The sequence below is a fragment of the Frieseomelitta varia genome, unplaced genomic scaffold (assembly GCF_011392965.1).
Source record: "Frieseomelitta varia isolate USP_RPSP 00005682 unplaced genomic scaffold, Fvar_1.2 scaffold_923, whole genome shotgun sequence".
NCBI lineage: Eukaryota > Metazoa > Arthropoda > Insecta > Hymenoptera > Apidae > Frieseomelitta > Frieseomelitta varia.
In genome coordinates, this window is record NW_025110727.1 from 388,091 (window position 1) to 408,625 (window position 20,535).

General features: G+C 34.0%; 2 protein-coding genes across 7 annotated transcripts in view; both read left to right on the plus strand.

Annotated features, from left to right (window-relative positions):
• The window catches only part of LOC122537631 (glutamine--fructose-6-phosphate aminotransferase [isomerizing] 2-like), a 23,609-nt gene extending 5,044 nt beyond the window's left edge, over positions 1–18,565 (plus strand). The window contains exons 2-15 of one of the 6 annotated variants that reach the window (XM_043670965.1): positions 9,540–9,647; positions 9,844–9,933; positions 10,093–10,236; positions 10,918–11,084; positions 11,360–11,501; positions 13,152–13,175; positions 14,339–14,359; positions 15,498–15,652; positions 15,755–15,994; positions 16,064–16,262; positions 16,338–16,582; positions 16,671–16,826; positions 16,910–17,038; positions 17,121–18,565. In XM_043670965.1, the coding sequence (XP_043526900.1) occupies positions 9,540–9,647; positions 9,844–9,933; positions 10,093–10,236; positions 10,918–11,084; positions 11,360–11,501; positions 13,152–13,175; positions 14,339–14,359; positions 15,498–15,652; positions 15,755–15,994; positions 16,064–16,262; positions 16,338–16,582; positions 16,671–16,826; positions 16,910–17,038; positions 17,121–17,366 (2,066 nt within the window). In that variant the 3' untranslated portion in view covers positions 17,367–18,565. Of the gene's footprint in view, positions 1–5,190; positions 5,223–9,539; positions 9,648–9,843; positions 9,934–10,092; positions 10,237–10,917; positions 11,085–11,359; positions 11,502–13,151; positions 13,176–14,338; positions 14,360–15,497; positions 15,653–15,754; positions 15,995–16,063; positions 16,583–16,670; positions 16,827–16,909; positions 17,039–17,120 lie in introns of those variants that run through there. The other 5 variants (XM_043670966.1, XM_043670967.1, XM_043670968.1 and 2 more) reach the window with 5 other exon arrangements.
• Positions 18,566–19,022: 457 nt separating this feature from the next.
• The window catches only part of LOC122537657 (calcium/calmodulin-dependent protein kinase type II alpha chain-like), a 94,481-nt gene continuing 92,968 nt past the window's right edge, over positions 19,023–20,535 (plus strand). Inside the window, exon 1 of the mRNA XM_043671019.1 lies at positions 19,023–20,142. Coding sequence (XP_043526954.1) covers positions 20,078–20,142 — 65 coding nt within the window. The 5' untranslated portion in view covers positions 19,023–20,077. The remainder of the gene's footprint in view (positions 20,143–20,535) is intronic.

Below are 20,535 nucleotides of genomic sequence, written 5' to 3' on the forward strand. Positions count from 1 at the left end.
TAAAAGTCTTCTATCAAGACAATCGATCTAAGATGATTTGTATCGATTTTTCTGGAGAAATATTAAATATAGACACTTTTTATCATTTATCTTTCCTTTCTGTTTTTTTTTTTAAGACCTTCGTGAAAGGACTAATTTTGGCTTTAATTGTATTAAAATTAGGAATTTTATGGAATTCGTGTATACTTAAAGAATCATTTTATATCTTTAATATTCCTTTAATAAGAATATTGATTGTTATATTGGTAGGGTAAGGGATTCATTAAAATTAGATTTTGCCAAAGTGTGTAAATTAATAAATAGAAGCTATGTTCGCTGTCTTCTTAAAAGTCTTCTATCAAGACAATCGATCTAAGATGATTTGTATCGATTTTTCTGGAGAAATATTAAATATAGACACTTTTTATCATTTATCTTTCCTTTCTGTTTTTTTTTTTAAGACCTTCGTGAAAGGACTAATTTTGGCTTTAATTGTATTAAAATTAGGAATTTTATGGAATTCGTGTATACTTAAAGAATCATTTTATATCTTTGATATTCCTTTAATAAGAATATTGATTGTTATATTGGTAGGGTAGGGGATTCATTAAAATTAGATTTTGCCAAAGTGTGTAAATTAATAAATAGAAGCTATGTTCGCTGTCTTCTTATAAAAGTCTTCTATCAAGACAATCGATCTAAGATGATTTGTATCGATTTTTCTGGAGAAATATTAAATATAGACACTTTTTATCATTTATCTTTCCTTTCTGTTTTTTTTTTTAAGACCTTCGTGAAAGGACTAATTTTGGCTTTAATTGTATTAAAATTAGGAATTTTATGGAATTCGTGTATACTTAAAGAATCATTTTATATCTTTGCTATTCCTTTAATAAGAATATTGATTGTTATATTAGTAGGGTAGGGGATTCATTAAAATTAGATTTTGCCAAAGTGTGTAAATTAATAAATAGAAGCTATGTTCGCTGTCTTCTTATAAAAGTCTTCTATCAAGACAATCGATCTAAGATGATTTGTATCGATTTTTCTGGAGAAATATTAAATATAGACACTTTTTATCATTTATCTTTCCTTTCTGTTTTTTTTTTTAAGACCTTCGTGAAAGGACTAATTTTGGCTTTAATTGTATTAAAATTAGGAATTTTATGGAATTCGTGTATACTTAAAGAATCATTTTATATCTTTGCTATTCCTTTAATAAGAATATTGATTGTTATATTAGTAGGGTAGGGGATTCATTAAAATTAGATTTTGCCAAAGTGTGTAAATTAATAAATAGAAGTTATGTTCGCTGTCCTCTTACAAAAGACAATTTAAGTTCACTGTCTTCTATCAAGACAATCGATCTAAGATGATCTGTATCGATTTTTCTGGAGAAATATTAAATATAAGAATGCGTTATTTATTATTCGCTATGAATGTATTCAATATTTCAATATATATATTTTTATATTTAATATTTTTAATAACCCATTATTATTATTATTTTTAATAACCCAAAATAAGCCATTTTTATATTTAATATTTTTCCAGAAAAAATTATATATATAATAGAAAAAAAAAATATATATATATATATGTGACAACAGAAATTTTCATTTTGGCGAAAAAAAAAAAAAAAGAGAGGACATTACTTTCCGACACATCGTCGAGCGTTTGGATTTTGGCGAATCGACACCAGTTTGCCTTTACCTTCCTTACGAAAATTCAAACGCGCGGCCTCGCCTCGCGCGGTGAGAACCTGATTTTTGTTTACGTCCACGGAATTTTAAGATCAGAAATTTCGTCCGCGCTCGCGAACGAAAATAACCCGTTCACCCCGCGCAGGAATTTCGTTTACCGTCCTTTTATTCTACTTTGGATTTCTCCGCCGGTTTCCCTCTTCTCGCCCGCTTCATCGCCGCTGGTTTCCTCCGATTCGACAAATTGCCAGCGAATTGCCTTTCCGATCGTTTATTATTTCTCGACCTTCGTTTTTGTCTCGATCTGTAGATTCTTATCGCGAGAAACTGAAATCATTCGTGTTATTTCCCTTAGTTATTCTAGAAAGTATTTTCAGTGTTCTATTCTGTTTTACTCGTATGCTTTGTCTTTTTTTTAGCAGACACACGCGTATCTTAAAATGTAATTAACTTCATTTTAAACCATTTACAAATTCACCGCGTAATCTGATAGCTGATTGTTCAGGCTTGTTTTAGAAGAAGAAAATGCACGATCTCGTTAACAATTGTTAACAATTGTTTGGCGTTGATATCGAAGATGGAAAAATCATTCTGGACAATTTACCATAGTTTCTTTTCAGGCACTGTTTCTTTAGCCTTATGCTCAGAAACGATAAGAATTAAAGTTAATCGAGTTATTTAGTAACCAATTTAATTTAATTCAGAAGCTGCGAAATCATCCTGTCGAATTCATATTTTTTTCTTTTTAACCAATCGGCGATCTCGTTTATCATCGTTTGAACGGTTCAATGATTAATTAATTTTGTCACGTGTCACATAGTATCTTGAACTTTTCTACTAGTGCATATACATTTATGCCTATTTGTTACAGTTTATGTAAATTCTCATAATTAGAGTAATAATGATTTGTTTCTTGCATATTGAAATAAATAAGAGACGTATTCCGCATAAAAGCAAATGGAGGTTCGGAGAGGTGATCTGTTTCTTTATGCGTTTCACACAGAAAGGTGAAAATTCTTAAAGCCGATGAGGTTTCCTTGTCGTGCAGATCTGTTGAGGTTCAAAATTCATTTAATAAAACTGAAAACTGACAATGAAGAATCTTGGGAAAAAAAATTGCCTGCCATACAGACGGCAATTTTTCAAGGTCTATAGAAATCGAGAAGATCGTATTAGAGTCGCTTCTGTGTCTACTGTTAGCATGTACGTACGTCTACCGAGCGATTTCTCACGGATTTCTTGGGCTAATTGTATCGTTTTGTGTCAGTAGGTCGGAGAAGGCTCGAGCGTAGTCTGATTATTCGTATTCATACTCCAGTTCGTTCGATTCGAACATCAGTAGCGTTTTAATCAACTACGTTTAATTTTTGGACTCGCTGAAAGTTGAAATCTTTGACAAGAACATTTTTTAAAGTCACTGTATGTTATCTTTTTTTGTTTGAACTTAATAATTTAATTTTGTTAAATAACGTTATTCTGTACTGATTTACGTCTCGAGTACGTTAGATCAAGCTACTTTGACAGAGAAATTTGTTAATAAATTTAGATTCCTTTTAATTTAAAAATATCAAAGCTAGTTTAATAAATAATTGCATGCTAAAATTATGTTCTGTGCTAATTTAATTCTGTGCTAATTTTTAATTCTACCGTAATCGTTTTCACGATTATGATATTTATATATGTTACATGATATACTCACTTCTTTCAATATTCTAATTAATACAGTCGTTACTTAGCTAAAACATTATACACATTAAATAAATGAATAAATAAAAACTTATTTCTTTTCTAAAAATTTTACAATGAACAATCTTGCTTGTTGCAGTATTTATTCGTTTTACATTTGATAACTTTCCAGAAATCGTTACCGTGGCACCGAATTTTCAACTGCAATGATTCTTTTTTTCTAAAAGAAAATTTCACCAAGATATTTCCTTACGTTACGTTAATCCATTTTGACATTTGCATTGTTCTTAGGCTCTCCAAATATACATATATCAATTACTCTACGTGTTACATTTCTCCTATTTCAATCTACATTCATGCGACGAAATTGATTTGTCGCGATGTGATGATTCGTTCGCTAGATCACTGACACGATAAAAACAAGAACAAAGTAAACGAATAAGGAAATAAGTACTTCAGAACAGAGACGCTGGATTTTGTAACATCCGTCGTTATCGATCTCTTATCGAACGATCGAGCGTAACGAGTGACGAAAAATCAAAATAACTTCCGTTCGATCGAAGATCATTCAATGGCCTTTCTTTATCCTAGATAAGTATTACCTGCACGAGGGACTCATAGTTCGTCGTATTATCTTTCGGATTGAGCGAGTCAAAAAATCCCCTGATTGCCGAAGAAAAAGACCTGGTGATATATATATGTATAAATTGTAGGATTAACTTTATCTGGATCGGAAATTTTTCTTTCGTTTGCGTGTTACATTTCTTTTCCTCTTCTTTCTCTCTCTCTCTCTCTCTCTCTCTCTCTCTCGAACGTACGTTATTGCAGTAAAACTTCATTCATATAATTTACGCTGTTATTTTCAAGAAAATTTTTCAAGGCTTCGATAGACCTTCGGTTGGAATTGATTTTGGGATTTGATAAATTTTTGAATTCGTCAATTCTTCAAGCTTGATTTTTTTCCACTCTTCTGGATTTTCAAAAAATGAAAGCAGAAAATTCGGAATTTTTACTATATTATTACAATCAACACTATACAATTAGCACCATACAATTATAGTTTTTACTATATTATTACAATTAGAACTATACAACTAGCTTCTAAGTGAAATTTCTGAAAGTATCTGCGCAGAAATTTGTACCTATAAAAACATTCATTTGCATACTTACGAGTTCAAGCACATTTATGTGATTTCAATGGTACTTTTATACAGCAGTAAACATTATAAATACTAAGAAAGTGAAATGTAGAACCTACCAAATACTTCTCCACAGTTCACAGTTCACTGTTCAGAAGCTACATTGATCATCTCCACAAATCCAAAAAGCACAGAAAAATAGTGATGGGTGTCACCATAATTTATTCTCGTTCGTACCATTCCCTTTCGACGAGCCAACGAGGTTGATTAGTTTGAAAGGCTTTTGAGAGGCTGATCCCCCCCCCCCCCTCCGATCATTGACGATTTTCATTCCAGTTAATGGATCAATAGATAAATCGTAGCTCGGATGTGATAAAATTCCTTTGATCAAGCGTTGATTAAAATTCTCTTCAAATAAGCAAACTTCATACACAGCACGTTCCTTTCTTTTCTTTCCTCTGTTCCCTTCGCGCAGCACCGCCAGGATATGTTTCTATCGGTGTTGCTCGCTTATCGACGCAATTGCAGAACGCAATCTAATCGCGATGCGATCGTTCGATAGCCTATTGTCGACTCGATACGAAATCAAATTACATTTACGTGGCACGATGCACTATGCGCTCGCGTTTGCCTCATTTTTCGTGAGTTCCATCACAGTGACAGTGACGAACGACGACCGGCGTTCACCATAAACCGATTCTGCTGGTGATGGGTGGTAATTTCAATAATTTATCATTGTCGTCGTTCTCTCTGATCATCTTCGAACTTTAATCTTAGGTTTAATCTTCGAGCATTCTTCCACCGCGTTCTTCAGTTCTAAGTGAAATGGTTTTCGAGTTCCCGTGACCTTCCTGTCGTGTCGATGAATGAATTAATATTACAGTAGAGTATAGCTGCGATAATCGCGGTGTTTCTTTTTTTTTTTCTTTTTTATCCGTGATTGTCGTTGTTACCTTAAGGCGTAATAAATTTCGAACAATACAGCGTCGATTACAGCGTTTGGTTTATTTTTGAGGCGATCGGATCGTTAAGTGAACTACATGGTAACGAAATGCATTGGGATGTTTGCTGCTCCTCGAAATGTTTCGTCTCGTAAAAGTTTTTTCGAACACACGTTTTCAGCTTGTAGCACGTTTCCGCGACAATCGGCGAATCGGTAAAATTGGCGTGCGTCGATTTCTATCGATTCAGATAGAAGGGAGCGTGCTTCAACGATCGATTTGGACCGATCAGAGCGTGTACTTTGAGCATGGAAAATGTAACAGTCACATGTTCTTTCATGATATAAGTTTCATCCTCTGAAATCGATCGGGCAATTTATTGTTTCCATTTATCGTTTTAGACTTTGGTCTTTCGATATTTTCGAGACACAGAATCTTTTCAACTTCTGAAACTCTCGGGTTTCTATACTCTATGATCTTTAATTATAATTTATGACAAGTTAATCCATTTCTTATTTTTTCTAACGCCAAGGAATCTAGTAGGTGAAGTTAGGTTTCAGCTATAATTCACGTTAGATTATAAATAAAATATAGAATTTTTGATTTCGTTGCTGCGCGAATTGTTATTCGACATTCTCTGTGAATGGGAATTTGCAATTGAAGTTCAGCTGAATTAAAGGTTTCAGGTTTTAAAGATTTATCGTAAAAGTTAACTCAATTGTCGTGGTTTCCAATTGCCCAATGATATCATCAGTTAATAAAAATCTTTTCGAAGAGTTTTTAAAGGTATCTTATTAAGTACGTAAATAGGTAACAAGTCAATGTGTCGAATGCTGTTCAGTTAAAATGTCAGATTGCTAATAATTATTTATTTTTTGTGTGGTTGAAAGGAACTACAAATTTCGATCATTTTTACGAGTTGTAAAAAAAAAAGAAAAAAAAAAAAAGAAAGGAACAATTATCGCGTCGGTTAAAGGCCGTGCAGCCTTTCTAAATCGAGGACGATGCCGTTGTTTCAAACTTGATACTCTTAAATTCCCGCGGTAAAAACAACGCGCGCGACGGAGTCGCATATCGAACGATCGAATTGCGGATCATCTATCCTAAATGTAACTTTATACAAAGTTGTCTGTCCAACACTGGACGTCAACGTTTGACATCAACTATCTAACTTTGTCTTGTATACACTTTTAGGAAATTCTAATTTCTTTAGGACTCTTTAGGAATCAAATGATTTATTTTATTTCGCGCAGAATTCTAACATCCTTAAAGAATTTTCGAAGCCCAACTAATATAGGTCTTACAACGCTAGGTCTTACAACACATTCCGTGTAGATTCTAGAATTCTGAATCATTCTTATAGCTAGGATCATTAAAGAGAGATTTTCTATATCTCTTCAATAGGAATTATCAAACTTCTATATAATCTGTTTGTTTCGATCTTACAGTTCAGTCGAATTTTTTCTGAAACGTTTTTATTACAAACTAGAGTCGCTGCAATAGAATTTCCACCTTTGGAATACATATATTTATAAAATAGAAATGTTTTAAAATACTTATTATTAAAAAATTAAATATTGTATTCTAAAATATTTATAAAACTCAATTTATTATTGAAATTAAATATTATATTATAAAATATTTATAAAACTCAATTTATTATTGAAATTAAATATATTATAAAATATTTATAAAACCCAATTTATTATTAAAATTAGATATTATATTATAAAATATTTATAAAACTCAATTTATTATTAAAATTAAATATATTATAAAATATTTATAAAACTCAATTTATTATTAAAATTAAATATATTATAAAATATTTATAAAACTCAATCTATAATCTACAGACACTAGCAAAACACGCATCACATAGATCAAATTTCGAACAGATCCTCCGAAGACAATCAGATTTCGACTCGTTCGATTTTTAAATTTAAAAGAACAGAGAATCGAGCAACGAGATGTCGCATGTCAATGTTATCAATGATCGTAGTCATCGATCTGTTCAATGTTAAACGCATGTGTTCATTGTGTTTCGCAAAAAGCGCAGGACGAGCGAAATGGCGTTCCCCGGTCGTCGTTTCTAACGAGCATTTCATTCGGTCGCACGTACACGCGAGCTTTCCCTTTCACCTATAAACGTGTATCGCGAATTATACCTGTTTCCACTTGCACGCCTCGCGTAGGCTCGTGTTCACGGGCGACGACTTTTTGCATTTTTGCAATACCTAACCGAGGGGGGAGCCTCTCTCATACCGATACGCGCACACCTCCTCCGAGGCGGGGCGTTCGGAATTTTTGAGCCGATTCGAAAGTTTCCGATCGTACTGTTGCTCGAGCGAGAAATCGTCGTTAAAAAAAGAAAACAGCAGGGAAGAATGTGAAAAGACTAATCACAAATGAAAAATTTTGTTTGTTACGTGGGGACTTCGTCGAGAGACGAGCATTGAGTTTAAATCGATTTTCAGTGTCTTGCGTGTTCTTGCTGTCTGAACGTAGTTTAGCTCATATTCTATATATATATACATGGAATAGTACATATATATATAGAATAATAGTATATATATAATATATATATATAATAGTATATAAATAGTATATAATAGTATTCATATATAGAATAATAGTATATGTAATAGTGTATATATATAGTATAATAGTATAATAGTATATATATAATATATATAATAGTATATAAATAGTATATAATAGTATATGTAATAGTGTATATATATAGTATAATAGTATAATAGTATATAAATAGTATATATAGAGAATAATAGTATATATAATAGTATATATATGTAAGAATGGTATATATATATATACATAAATGTATACTGTATATATACATGGAAGAGATAATAACTTTTGCTTTCCCTTTTCAATTTTTCTTTTCACAATACAGAATCAATAACACACTCTTGAGGATCGATCGTTTGTCTTTTATGATACTTAAATACTTTGATATAGTCGAACAATCGGTGTTCAACTTGTCACACTCGATGCTGATAAATAATAAAACATTATATACGATAGTACATGCATATCAATATACGTGTGTAATGCATTAATTTTAAAATTGCTAACACTCCTTAAATTTCGTTCCAACTTTTTAATTTTGATTAATCAGTTAAGAGTATGCCGCGAGTTGATTCGTGTTCGATTTTATATAAAACGATCTTTATTCCAAGTGTATACTATATTCACATATTTACATATTAATCTTTCTTTTCTATTTTCTCGGACTTTAATCCGAATGCTTTCAGAAGAAATTTCCTGCAATTTTAATCATGGTGTAGTCTCTTACTAAACCGATGATTAAAAGAATAGATGATGTTCTGTTCAATTTTCCTAAAGCAAGTTTGTCTTAAATGTAAAACGTTGAAAATTTTGAACGAATCTAATTAATCACCGAGAATTCGTCGAATACAGATAAAGGATAAAGAGAACGAACTGGCCAATAAAGAGAATCGTCTTTTTCATCGTCGTGTAGTGACCTTCGAGCAGTGAACGCGTTGTGGAAAAATGCCAAAAGATAGAGAAATGCTGTGTCGATGAATGTATCGAAGGTGTATCGTTCTCTATCTCTTAGAGAATGGTAAAAGACGCGGAGTGGAAACGATGATTAATCGTCTGTTGAAAATGTTAAGTGGTTGTTGAGCAATTCATTTTACTCATTGTAATCTTGAAGTGATATTTCGAATCTCTAGTGCCTACTCTAGCCTAGCGGTATGCGTTGAAAATTTGATGAAAATTGATCGTGGTGCATAAGTAAATTACGAATAGCACGAATGATTTTCTAACGTAATAAAAATCAAGAACAAACGAAACGACAAATTTTCCCCTTGTGTCCAGATTTTTAATCACATCGTAGAAATGTAATTAAAAATAACACGAATAATTTTCTAACGTAGAAACAATAAATTTTCCATTATGTCTAAGAAAATATGATCGAAAGTGACGAATGACTTTTCATGTTCAAAATTCTCATTTTAAATCGAAGCTATTAATATTTAATGTTAATGTTTAACACAATAAATAATATAAGAGATTAAATGTCAAATTTTCCTTTTGTCTAGGAATTTTCGCGTACCTCAACTATTTGACGCCGAAGAGCAGAAAGGAAATTCTCGAATTGCTAGTTGGTGGATTAAAACGACTGGAGTATCGAGGCTATGACTCGGCAGGTACGTAGAGATCGTCGAATCCCGTTGTCGAATGATCTTCCGCAATCGACACGAGGAAGAAAGGAAACCAACGTGGGAGAGAAAATTTTTATCGAATTTTAAATTCCACTTGAACTTTCCGTTCCTCGGGCATGGCAAGCTGATAAAAATCCGATGAAAGAGACACTGTCCCAATGCAAGTTTTATGTTCATTCAGGTGTCGCCCTTGACAGCGCCGATGGCAAGGATATCTCGATTATTAAAAAGCAAGGGAAGGTCAAGGCGCTCGAAGAAGAGATCTTTTATCGTAAGTATATTATCGTAACTGCTCTTCATTTTCCACTTACATTACAATAACGTACCTCAGTGTAATGGATAACGAAAATTTGTTAAGATAAATATGAAAAAGAAATCGTTGCAAGTAGGATCAGTTTTCTAAAGAGATCGTTGTGTGTTTTTCACACAGATACCAATATCGACTTTGAATCGAAGGTGTACAGCCACGTGGGTATCGCACACACTCGTTGGGCGACTCACGGTGTTCCATCTGAAGTGAATTCGCACCCTCAGCGGTCCGACAGCGAACACGCCTTCGTTGTGGTGCACAATGGTACAGATATTATTTTATATTTATTTTATATTTTTATATTTTATATTTATATTTATTTTATATTTATATTTATTTTATATTTTTATATTTTATATTTATATTTATTTTATATTTTTATATTTTATATTTATATTTATTTTATATTTTTATATTTTATATTTATATTTATTTTATATTTTTATATTTTATATTTATATTTATTTTATATTTTTATATTTTATATTTATATTTATTTTATATTTTTATAGTTTATATTTATATTTATTTTATATTTTTATATTTTATATTTATATTATTTTATAACAATTATCTGTAGACTGCCAATGAGATATTTATCACGTTGACTACTACGTGAAATTCATATGCAAATTTTGATGCAAACATATAAAGTATCCAAAGAATAGTGTTCCATATAATATTTAGAAGATGAAGTAAATCTCTTTAGTCGCACAGGTAAAATATAAATTCGAATGCAATGATGAATATATAAAATGTGAATGTAAGTAAGAGAACGAATAAAATATATAAAATATAGAATGCTACTTCGTGCAGTATTTAAAAGATGAAACAAATTGGTACTTTTAGACTCTACTGCTATTCTACTAAATTTCAATTTCACATCGGCAGTTTAGTTAACAGAAATTATCCCCATTGTATTGTAAAGTCACGTTCTTTCTAAAGGTATCGTGACAAACTACAAGGAAGTGAAGACGTTGCTTCAGCAAAGAGGCTACAGCTTCGAGAGTGAAACCGACACGGAAGTAATTGCCAAGCTGATCCATCATCTCTGGGTACAACATCCGGCTTACTCGTTCCGCGAGCTGGTCGAGCAAGTTGTTCAACAACTGGTGGGTATTCTCAACGATAATTGATCGTTCGTACAGCTGTAAATTTTATTGTTGTTAGTAGTAACAATATCATCATTGGTAATAATGTTGGAGATAACTTTCGAGATAAGATAGGGAATGAACTTAATCTTTCCTTTATTTAATTTCCACGTAACAAGTGTGTTATATATTTATTATTATTATTATTATTGTATTCATTCACGTTATTATTACATATGATAGATATATCATCATTATAATGTATGTACTAAAAGGAGGAAACATTGAAATTGTAGGAAGGTGCGTTTGCACTGTGCTTCAAGAGCAAGTATTTCCCGGCTGAATGCGTGGCGACGAGAAGAGGATCACCGTTGCTCGTCGGTATTAAGACAAAAACAAGATTGGCCACCGATCACGTGCCCATCCTGTACGGAAAAGGTAAGCCAGCGAACGTGTTCGTACACGATTGACACGCGAGGGATTAACGTGTTATTGAAAGAGGTATAGAGAGATTTGGTAGACCTTAGAAGAGATCACAAGGCTATTTTTGGTCGCTCGGGCGCCGAGAGCTACGAGGTAGATATACTGCGGCGGACAGAAGAAAGTTTAAAGAGCAAATCCCACGAGATAATCTAGAATTATATATTCGACAAAAGCAATGAGAAACCTAATATATTGGATTGAACGGGAAGTTCGTGCATTTTTTATTTTAGATAAAATAAACACTTTATTGTTTGGGATACATTAAACTTCGATGCAAGATTCATGATAATTGTCGCCTGCAAATTTATTCTTGTCTGTTTGCTTTCAATCGTCCAGAACTTGATGCATTTTTTAAACTCGTAAATTAATACGCGACAAACATGTATTTTGTCAATGGTCACTTTTTATGAATTTCAATAATGGAAAAAAATAATTAAAGTTGTGACGAAGAATACAATGTTAATGAAAAGATGTCTAGTAAGAAAGCTATTAATTCTCGTACGAGATCATAGACAAATGTCAAACTTTAAATTTCCTTTTGTCCACCACTGTATATGCTTTTTTTCATTTATTACCTCCAAGGAGAAGACGAACCAGAGTTCACATACCCTTTCCTTTAATTGTTAGACGATAATTACCTTTTCTTTCTCCTTGCAAGGAGATTGCTATGTACATGGTAACAATGATTGCGATGAAAATATTCTCAGAGTAATATGAAATTAAATACGGCCTCTTTACCCGTAAGAATCAGACGTGAGGTATATTAACAGCATGTGTCTTCAATTTACAGCTTGTCTATTCTTTTAAGTAATTAACGTGTAGTTTGGAGCAATATACTAAGACGCATCATTACATCACCATCCTTTTTTTTATGTTTCTCCTCGGTGCTCTCAGTAGCATAATTTATACTCTATTGACGCAGATCTGTGTACGTTGAATGTTACTGTTGTTCAGTAACGATTAACATACAAATGACACTAATGCCAGAATACTTTGGTGAGAGTATCTTCTAACAAGTAGTTAACACCAGGAGTTGGATATTAATATTTGTTTGATAGCTGCTTGTAACCGAGTAATCAATATTTTTCAATAGTATAGTGAAATGTCGACTATCTGGATTATGTTGTAATAGACAAATTCATTTTGATATATAAATTTTACTTGAAATAATTCTGAAAGCTGTTAAAGAATTTAGAGAAAATCTGAAATAGTAAGAATACTTGCGTGGTCATAATGATTATCAAAATATAAATATAAATATAAACATCAAAGTTAATAAAAGCAAATGAATTGGATGTAGAATTTAGATTTATAGATATCACAAATATATGAATTATATTACATTTATTTAATCAATTTTCGGATAATTGACGTTTCATTGTACTTGTACTTAAGTACGTTAAAATGGCATGTTGTTTTGTAATGTTGTTTATATTTGTTCATTTTCAAGTTATATATTTATCATTTGTTCTCTTGAACAATTGTCGACGAGACAATCGTCTGCATGTAATACCTCATCGGTGACCAAGTTTTATATAGATATTACATGATGTTTCTTTTGCATGAACACCAATGGTTATGTTCTTCAACTTTTCGTCTCGACAGATGAACCTCCACGCGTAAATAAAGGTATATACACTACAGTCTTTACACTACTATACACTTGTCTTACTTTTTCCTCTCAACTTTGGACCTTTTTTTTTTTAATTTTATTTTCATTTAACTGCTTTTCGTTTAAAAACGTTTCTCTCAGAGACGTGAATAATTTTTTGTAAAATGAATATTACAAAAGTAGTTGTACGAACATTATAAAATCTTGCCCATCCTTTATTTTATCCTAAAGTTTTATGTTTTATTCTATTCTATTTTATTTTATTCTAGTGTTAAAGTCACGAAAGGTCCACTGTTTGAGAGATGCATGAAAACTAATTTCGCTTCTTATTTCTTACATGCTATAATTCTCACTCTCAATAAGTTCAATTCATACTTCTTAACAAAATATTTTTCATCTACAATATTTTGTTTGCCGATTTATCTAACAAACGTAATATTGGCTTTTTATTCGCTCAATTTTTGTCTGTACACATGATCACTTGAGAAAATCATCATAAAAAGGAACTCTGTAAACTGTATTATATCAATCATTTTTCGAATTGCTTTGAACCATAGCGAAGCAGAAGCAGAGTACAATCACAGAAGATAACGAAACAGCAACATCTACACAGATCAAATTTATTTTCTTTCCAAACACTCGGCAGAGGCTTATGCATTTGTAGCTTTGTGATTATATACACGTTTATTCACATAGAAAAATTTGGAGAAAGATATCCGATACATTTCAAACATTTTTGAAAATAAAATTTATCTGCCTGGTGAAATTTGTTACCTTTTGTTATATGGAAAAATATTTAACTTTCATAAAATTTTATGTTACAATATTTCTCATTTTTTAGTATTACGTAGTTATTAAAATCTTTTTAAAATATCGCATTATATCAAATCACTCATGATATTTATTACCAATGACCATCGTGGTAGTCAACGTGTGAAAAACAAAGAAAAATATAAAAAAAGAAAGAAGAGAAATATTAAACGTCTTTTTCCAAATTTCCGACGAGAGCTGAACGTTCGCAAGAGAGATTCGATCATAGAAGCCCAATGTATCCAGCATCACGTTTCTCTATTTTTTTTCCTTCACTGTATTTTTTATTGCTGTTTTTATTGCTGCGTTACTTGTTTTTGTTAATTATTTTGTTTTCTTTTTCATCACCCCTGCATCCAAATTTGAGCAGAAGGTGAAGCGCCCACTCAAGGTAATACTTTATGTAGTCATATGTGCCTTTCTTTCTTACCGCTTGCCGACGATTCCTCCATATCCATGCTTTGAAAATAAATAAATAAAAAAAAAAAAAAAAAGAAGGGAAAACGAACATGCTGTGTGTGTTAGTTTTGTTAAGCACGAAACTGCCTGGGATCGGATCGCAACACGCTATCTTGTGGAATTTAAGGTAAATGGCACGTGCCTTACACCGCTTTTCAGTACGTATACAGAGAGAATGCGTATTTCTTTCAGTATGTATAATGTATGGAAACGCAGAAGTTGCAGAAAGGGCAAAATATATTTATATATATATATATATATATAATACATATCTAACGCTATGATCGAACAAATCTTCTTCTTCTTTCTTTTCCATTTTTTTTAAACTTTAATTTATTAAACAGGTAATTTCTCCCTCCTCTCAAGATATCCTTTAATTTTTCTTTTATTATTATTTATTTTTTTTTTTAAATAAATAATTAGCGAAGCCATCATCATTTGGCGGTTGTTTAATGCCAGTCAACGCGAACTGATTTATACGTTTATTACATTTATTTTTCATGTTCTCGGCTAATTTGGTGTGGAGCTTGTAAAAACAGAAAAATGGCAAGACGCAAGTGCAATCGTTGATATTCCTTAATTCCTTAAATGGTGGAATTTGGGCCTTGGATATGTGTATCTGCATGCGTAATTAACAGATTGCAGATTTTTATGCATTCATAGGAAATTTTAAAGTGGAAAAAGGAATACACATAATATGGAAAAATATCTAAAATGTCCATGGTACGGTACTTTATATAATATTTAGTTATAAATCAATTTTCTACCGAGGCATTCAAAACTACGAATTTGCATAAAAATTATCTGTGATGTAGTAGTAAGGTACAATTGAATAATGACGAATATCATATCGTAAAACATCGTTTGGAACGATCTTCCAATTCTTTCGATTGCGTCGTGCTATTTTTGGTATGTCAGCCTCTTATTCAAAGAGTCCAAGTATTTTGTATATAAATATGTAACTTTATAAAATGTACATATGCTAAAAAAACAATGGACAATTATTCGTTGATATTGATATTAATTTACTATTCAATAGTGGAAAAATATTCATTTGTAATGTTTGATAGATCATCGTCCACATGGTCGTACTGAGCTTCCAGTTATGCCACGCAGCGAGAGTACTTCCGAGTTTCAGCCATTGGAGGACAAAGAAGTGGAATATTTCTTCGCTTCTGACGCGAGTTCTGTGATCGAACATACGAATCGTGTAATATTTTTGGAGGTGAGCATCTTTTTCGATTATTTATTTATTAGTTAATTATTATTGGAATATTTTATATTTCAATGTCCCGATGTAAATAATCGTAATTTTCTTCAACGTCAGGACGATGACGTAGCTGCGGTGAAAGAGGGTGCTCTCAGCATCCATCGCCTTCGCCGATGCATGGACGATCCCCATGCAAGAGAAATCACAACTCTGAAGATGGAGATCCAAGAGATCATGAAGGGTAACTACGAATATTTCATGCAGAAGGAGATCTTTGAGCAGCCTGAGTCCGTGGTGAATACTATGAGAGGTCGTTTGAACTTCAGAGACAACTCTGTTACGTTGGGAGGTATCAAGGTAAGTTTCCAACAGTTTAATCCTTTATCAGCGTTTCCTTTTTGATTCTAACTGATCTTTCATTCATAGGATTACATTCCGGAGATCAAGAGGTGTAGACGCTTGATGCTCATTGGTTGTGGAACGAGCTACCACTCTGCCATTGCTACCAGACAACTTTTGGAAGAATTAACCGAGCTGCCAGTTATGGTCGAATTGGCTTCTGATTTCTTGGACAGGAACACGCCAGTGTTTAGAGATGACGTTTGTTTCTTCATCTCACAGTCTGGTAAGATACATTTGACTTTTCGATTGATTTGTGTATGTGAAATTTATGATTGTTGTTTTATTATTTGCTTCGTAGGTGAGACAGCAGACACGTTGATGGCTTTGCGTTATTGCAAAGGACGTGGAGCTCTGATCGTTGGCATCACCAACACGGTGGGAAGTAGTATCTGTCGTGAATCACATTGTGGTGTTCACATAAACGCCGGTCCGGAGATTGGTGTCGCGAGTACCAAGGCTTACACCTCCCAGTTCATTTCTCTCGTTATGTTTGCTTTGGTTATGAGCGAGGACAGAATCTCTCTTGGTAGTCGACGTCAAGAGGTATTATAAATTTTTATAATCAGTTATTTGATGTATTTTTAAAAAAAAGTATAACATGTTGCAGTATGTAATTCTTTTGATCTAACAGATTATCGAAGGACTGAAGAATCTGGATAATCTCATTCGCCAAGTTCTTCAACTTGACGACAAAGTCAAAGAACTGGCCAAGTCTCTATTTCAACATAAATCGCTGTTGATCATGGGTAGAGGCTATAACTTCGCTACGTGTATGGAAGGAGCTCTGGTTTGTTGTTCATATTTCAAATATTAATCTTCTAAGTTTATTTACATTCATTTTATTTAAATAATCTTGTTTTTTTTTTACAGAAAGTTAAAGAATTGACGTATATGCATAGCGAAGGTATTATGGCAGGTGAATTGAAACACGGCCCACTGGCGCTCGTTGATGATTCAATGCCAGTGATAATGATCGTCATGAGGGATCCAGTCTACGTGGTAAGTGGAACATATTAAACTTTCTCGTGGTTACCCAATGTTAACATGGTTACGATAATGATATTTCATAATTATTTTTCAGAAATGCATGAACGCTCTACAACAGGTTACAGCAAGAGACGGCAAGCCGATCGTTATCTGCGAGGAAGGGGACGAAGAAACGAAAATGTTTGCAGACCGAGTTCTTGAAGTGCCTAAAACAGTAGATTGCCTTCAAGGAATCCTCACAGTCATTCCAATGCAACTTCTATCTTTCCATATCGCGGTTCTTCGCGGGTGTAACGTCGATTGTCCGAGAAATCTGGCGAAATCGGTCACGGTCGAATAAAACGTCAACAACAATCATCAGGAACGCATTTATCCAAACGCAGTTGTTCATTTGAAACTCCGACGACTTACTGTGAGAAGATGTCTTTATTATAACTACTGCGAATATATATATATAGCAGGGACACAGGAAGAAACAATTTTCAAAATACGCCGTGATATTCTCGTGATAACATGAAAATTATCATCGACTATATTTAATACGTTTCTAAGTACTTAGTAATTATAGGGCTCGTGTTACAGTATGAGTAGAATAGATGCAGTTTCTTATGTACGCTCGAGAGCGTGTTTAGCAAGTATGTATTTAGAAACTATTTAGATTAGCCATTTGGACCATCGTTAATCTATATATTTAATCTTACAGTTTACTTTAGAGAAAGAAACTCAACGAAGACGTTCCTTACGTGGAATTACATTAAACAAGCTCCCAATGATTCCATGTGCATTTAACGGTTGTACGTATTCATATCAATTGATAAGAAACGAGTGGAAGAGAACGCAACGCTTTTCAGATCGTAGATCAATTGTGATTTTATCTCTTTATGATCAAGTATAAGATTAAGACTGCGATAGAAAGAAAAAAAAGAAAAACTGTATCGTGAGCTCCATGATATTTACATGTGATTGCTCTAGAAAGTGTTCCCATGCGTGTGGGATGTGTGTATCTCGTAGATCTCAATCGAGATAGAAAAAAGCAACCGTAATGGATATAGAAGATTAGATAATCATCAGAAACGCAAGCAATTTATGAATACGATGACCTCCATGGTTATCGCTTCATGGTGTTTATTGTATACTTTCAGAAATTTGTATTTTGTACAGTATTTAAAAGAGATATTGGAAATTTGATACTCTCTCTTCAAGTTTTGCTATGAAAGATATATTGACAACTTATATGCGCGAATTTTGTTACCGATGTGATATATACATATGCACGTTCAAGTTGAAACAAAATTGTTGTATAAAGACGGACTTTACTAAATGATAATTTTTGAGATTTATAGGGTAGTCTTATATTTTTGCTGTTGAAAGTTTTCCATTTGTCGGACTCGGTATAATCAAGGAATAAATTTTTATATGGATTAGTCGAGGTGTTGGAGACGCGAACGTTTATAATTTTGCCTATAAAGTCGTATGTAATATCTTCCGCAATATATCTAGCGATAAATAAACTTTTAGAAAATATAAATACAAATATATAAATGTGTATATATATATATATATATATATATACACATGTTATTCATATTAAGTTACTGCAATATGTGTTCAACAGAAAATGCACACTTAACGAAAATATAAGATTTTCTTTTTAAAACATCAATGGCTATAATTGAAATGTAAATGTATCAAATGATTTGTTAAATTGTCAAAATATAAAAATATCGTAAAATATCTTGTATATCAACGTACGTTACATACATGTGCAATATACTATTTGTATGTAATATTAACGATAATAATTAATACAATCAAAATTAAAATTAAATTTTAAAACGTAAAATTGAAATTCGTGTTCACGAGTTCGCTCGTCTTTCAATCTTTCGAGATCTATGCCCGGTGTATCGTTCTAATTGGACGTGCGCCAAAAACCCGATCGAAATGATACCGAAGCTTCGGCTCGGACGGCGTATGCGCCAGTAGTAAATCTCGTGTTTATGTCGGACATGCGGAATCGAGTCAGTGCGCGGTATTCCGTCTAACCAGCGACGGTACGCAATCTCCTTCGGCCGTTTCGGATCGCGAGAAACTTCGAGTGGCGAGATTCTCGTTGGTCGATATTGCGAGAAAGTCGATCGTAGTCTCGATTCAGTCGCGAATCGCATTCTCCGTCGTGAAGTTTATATTGCGCGGAGAAGTACGTTGAGAAATCGGACGAGTTGGACGGACGAAGCAACGCGACCGGAAATACGCCGTTGAATCGAAGTACGTTCGCGCAACGAAAGCGACGTTCGTTGCGTTCGACGACAGAGAGAAAGAGAGAGACTATAACAGAGCAGAAAGTAAATTGTACCGTGAAGCGTGATCCTGAAAAAGTTAGCCGCGTGGCCGAGCATAATTCCAGGTGCTAAATTTAAATGTGCTGCCCCGATCCCCTTGGGTTATTTCGCCTAGGTTGGCTGCGCTCGAACGGCTCGCTAGCGTACCCTGTTCTCCGTCGTCAGCCCTGCCGGCAGTGGTATCGGTGTTGATCGTCGTCACCAAGTATATATACGTGCGCGGTGGTCGCCATTGCCGGCGGTAACGGCACTGGTGCGAAATACATATACACACACACATACACACACACAACATACAACATACACGCACACACATACAGGCAGACGTCTCCTGCGCGATCGCGAGCTTACCACCACTACGCGAGTCAGTCGACGGTCTGCCGGCGAGCAGTGCGGACGTGTCGCGGAAGGATTTGAAGTTGTCGTCGGCCCGCAGATATTTGCTGGCACGACCGCGATTTTGCCCCACCGTCTCGGTGCCCACGGTAACGCACGGCTCCCGCGGACAGAACCACCTCCTCTCTGCCCGGCCCGACGACCCTCCCTCCCTCGCGACGGTTACCCGGTGTTCTACCAGCGCCGCGGCGGTTCCCCTCTATTGATCGAATTTGACCTGCGAAGTTTCCCCTAGCGTGTGCGGTAGTGGCGGCCGGCAGTGGCTCTCGCGCTTACGTTCCTCGGTTAGTGCGGTAAATAATCGCGATACCTCGGCATGGCTACTCCGACCGCTTGCACGCGGTTTAGTGACAACTACGATCTCAAGGAGGAACTGGGCAAGTAAGTACAAAAAAACCCAAAATAATAAAGAAAACAAAATAAAATACAACACTCCGTCATTCGAACGACGTATGTGTGTGTGTATAAATGTGTATGAATAACGTAGGGCGAAAACGAAAAAGAGAGAGAGAGAGAAAGAGAGAGAGAGAGAGAGAGAGAGAGAGAGAGAGAGAGAGAGAGAAAGAGATAGAGAGAGAGTGTGAGTGAGTGAGTGAGAGAGATTGGTTTAACGTTACCGCGTGTCACGACGTGTTTGCTCCGTTTCTTTACCTTTAGAATGTATACACACTTTGTCTATCTCCCTCCCCCTCTCTCTCTCTGTCTCTCTCTCTCTTCGCTCGTGTATATTTCTATTTCTTGCTGTGGTGTTTTTATTACACGCGAATTTGAATG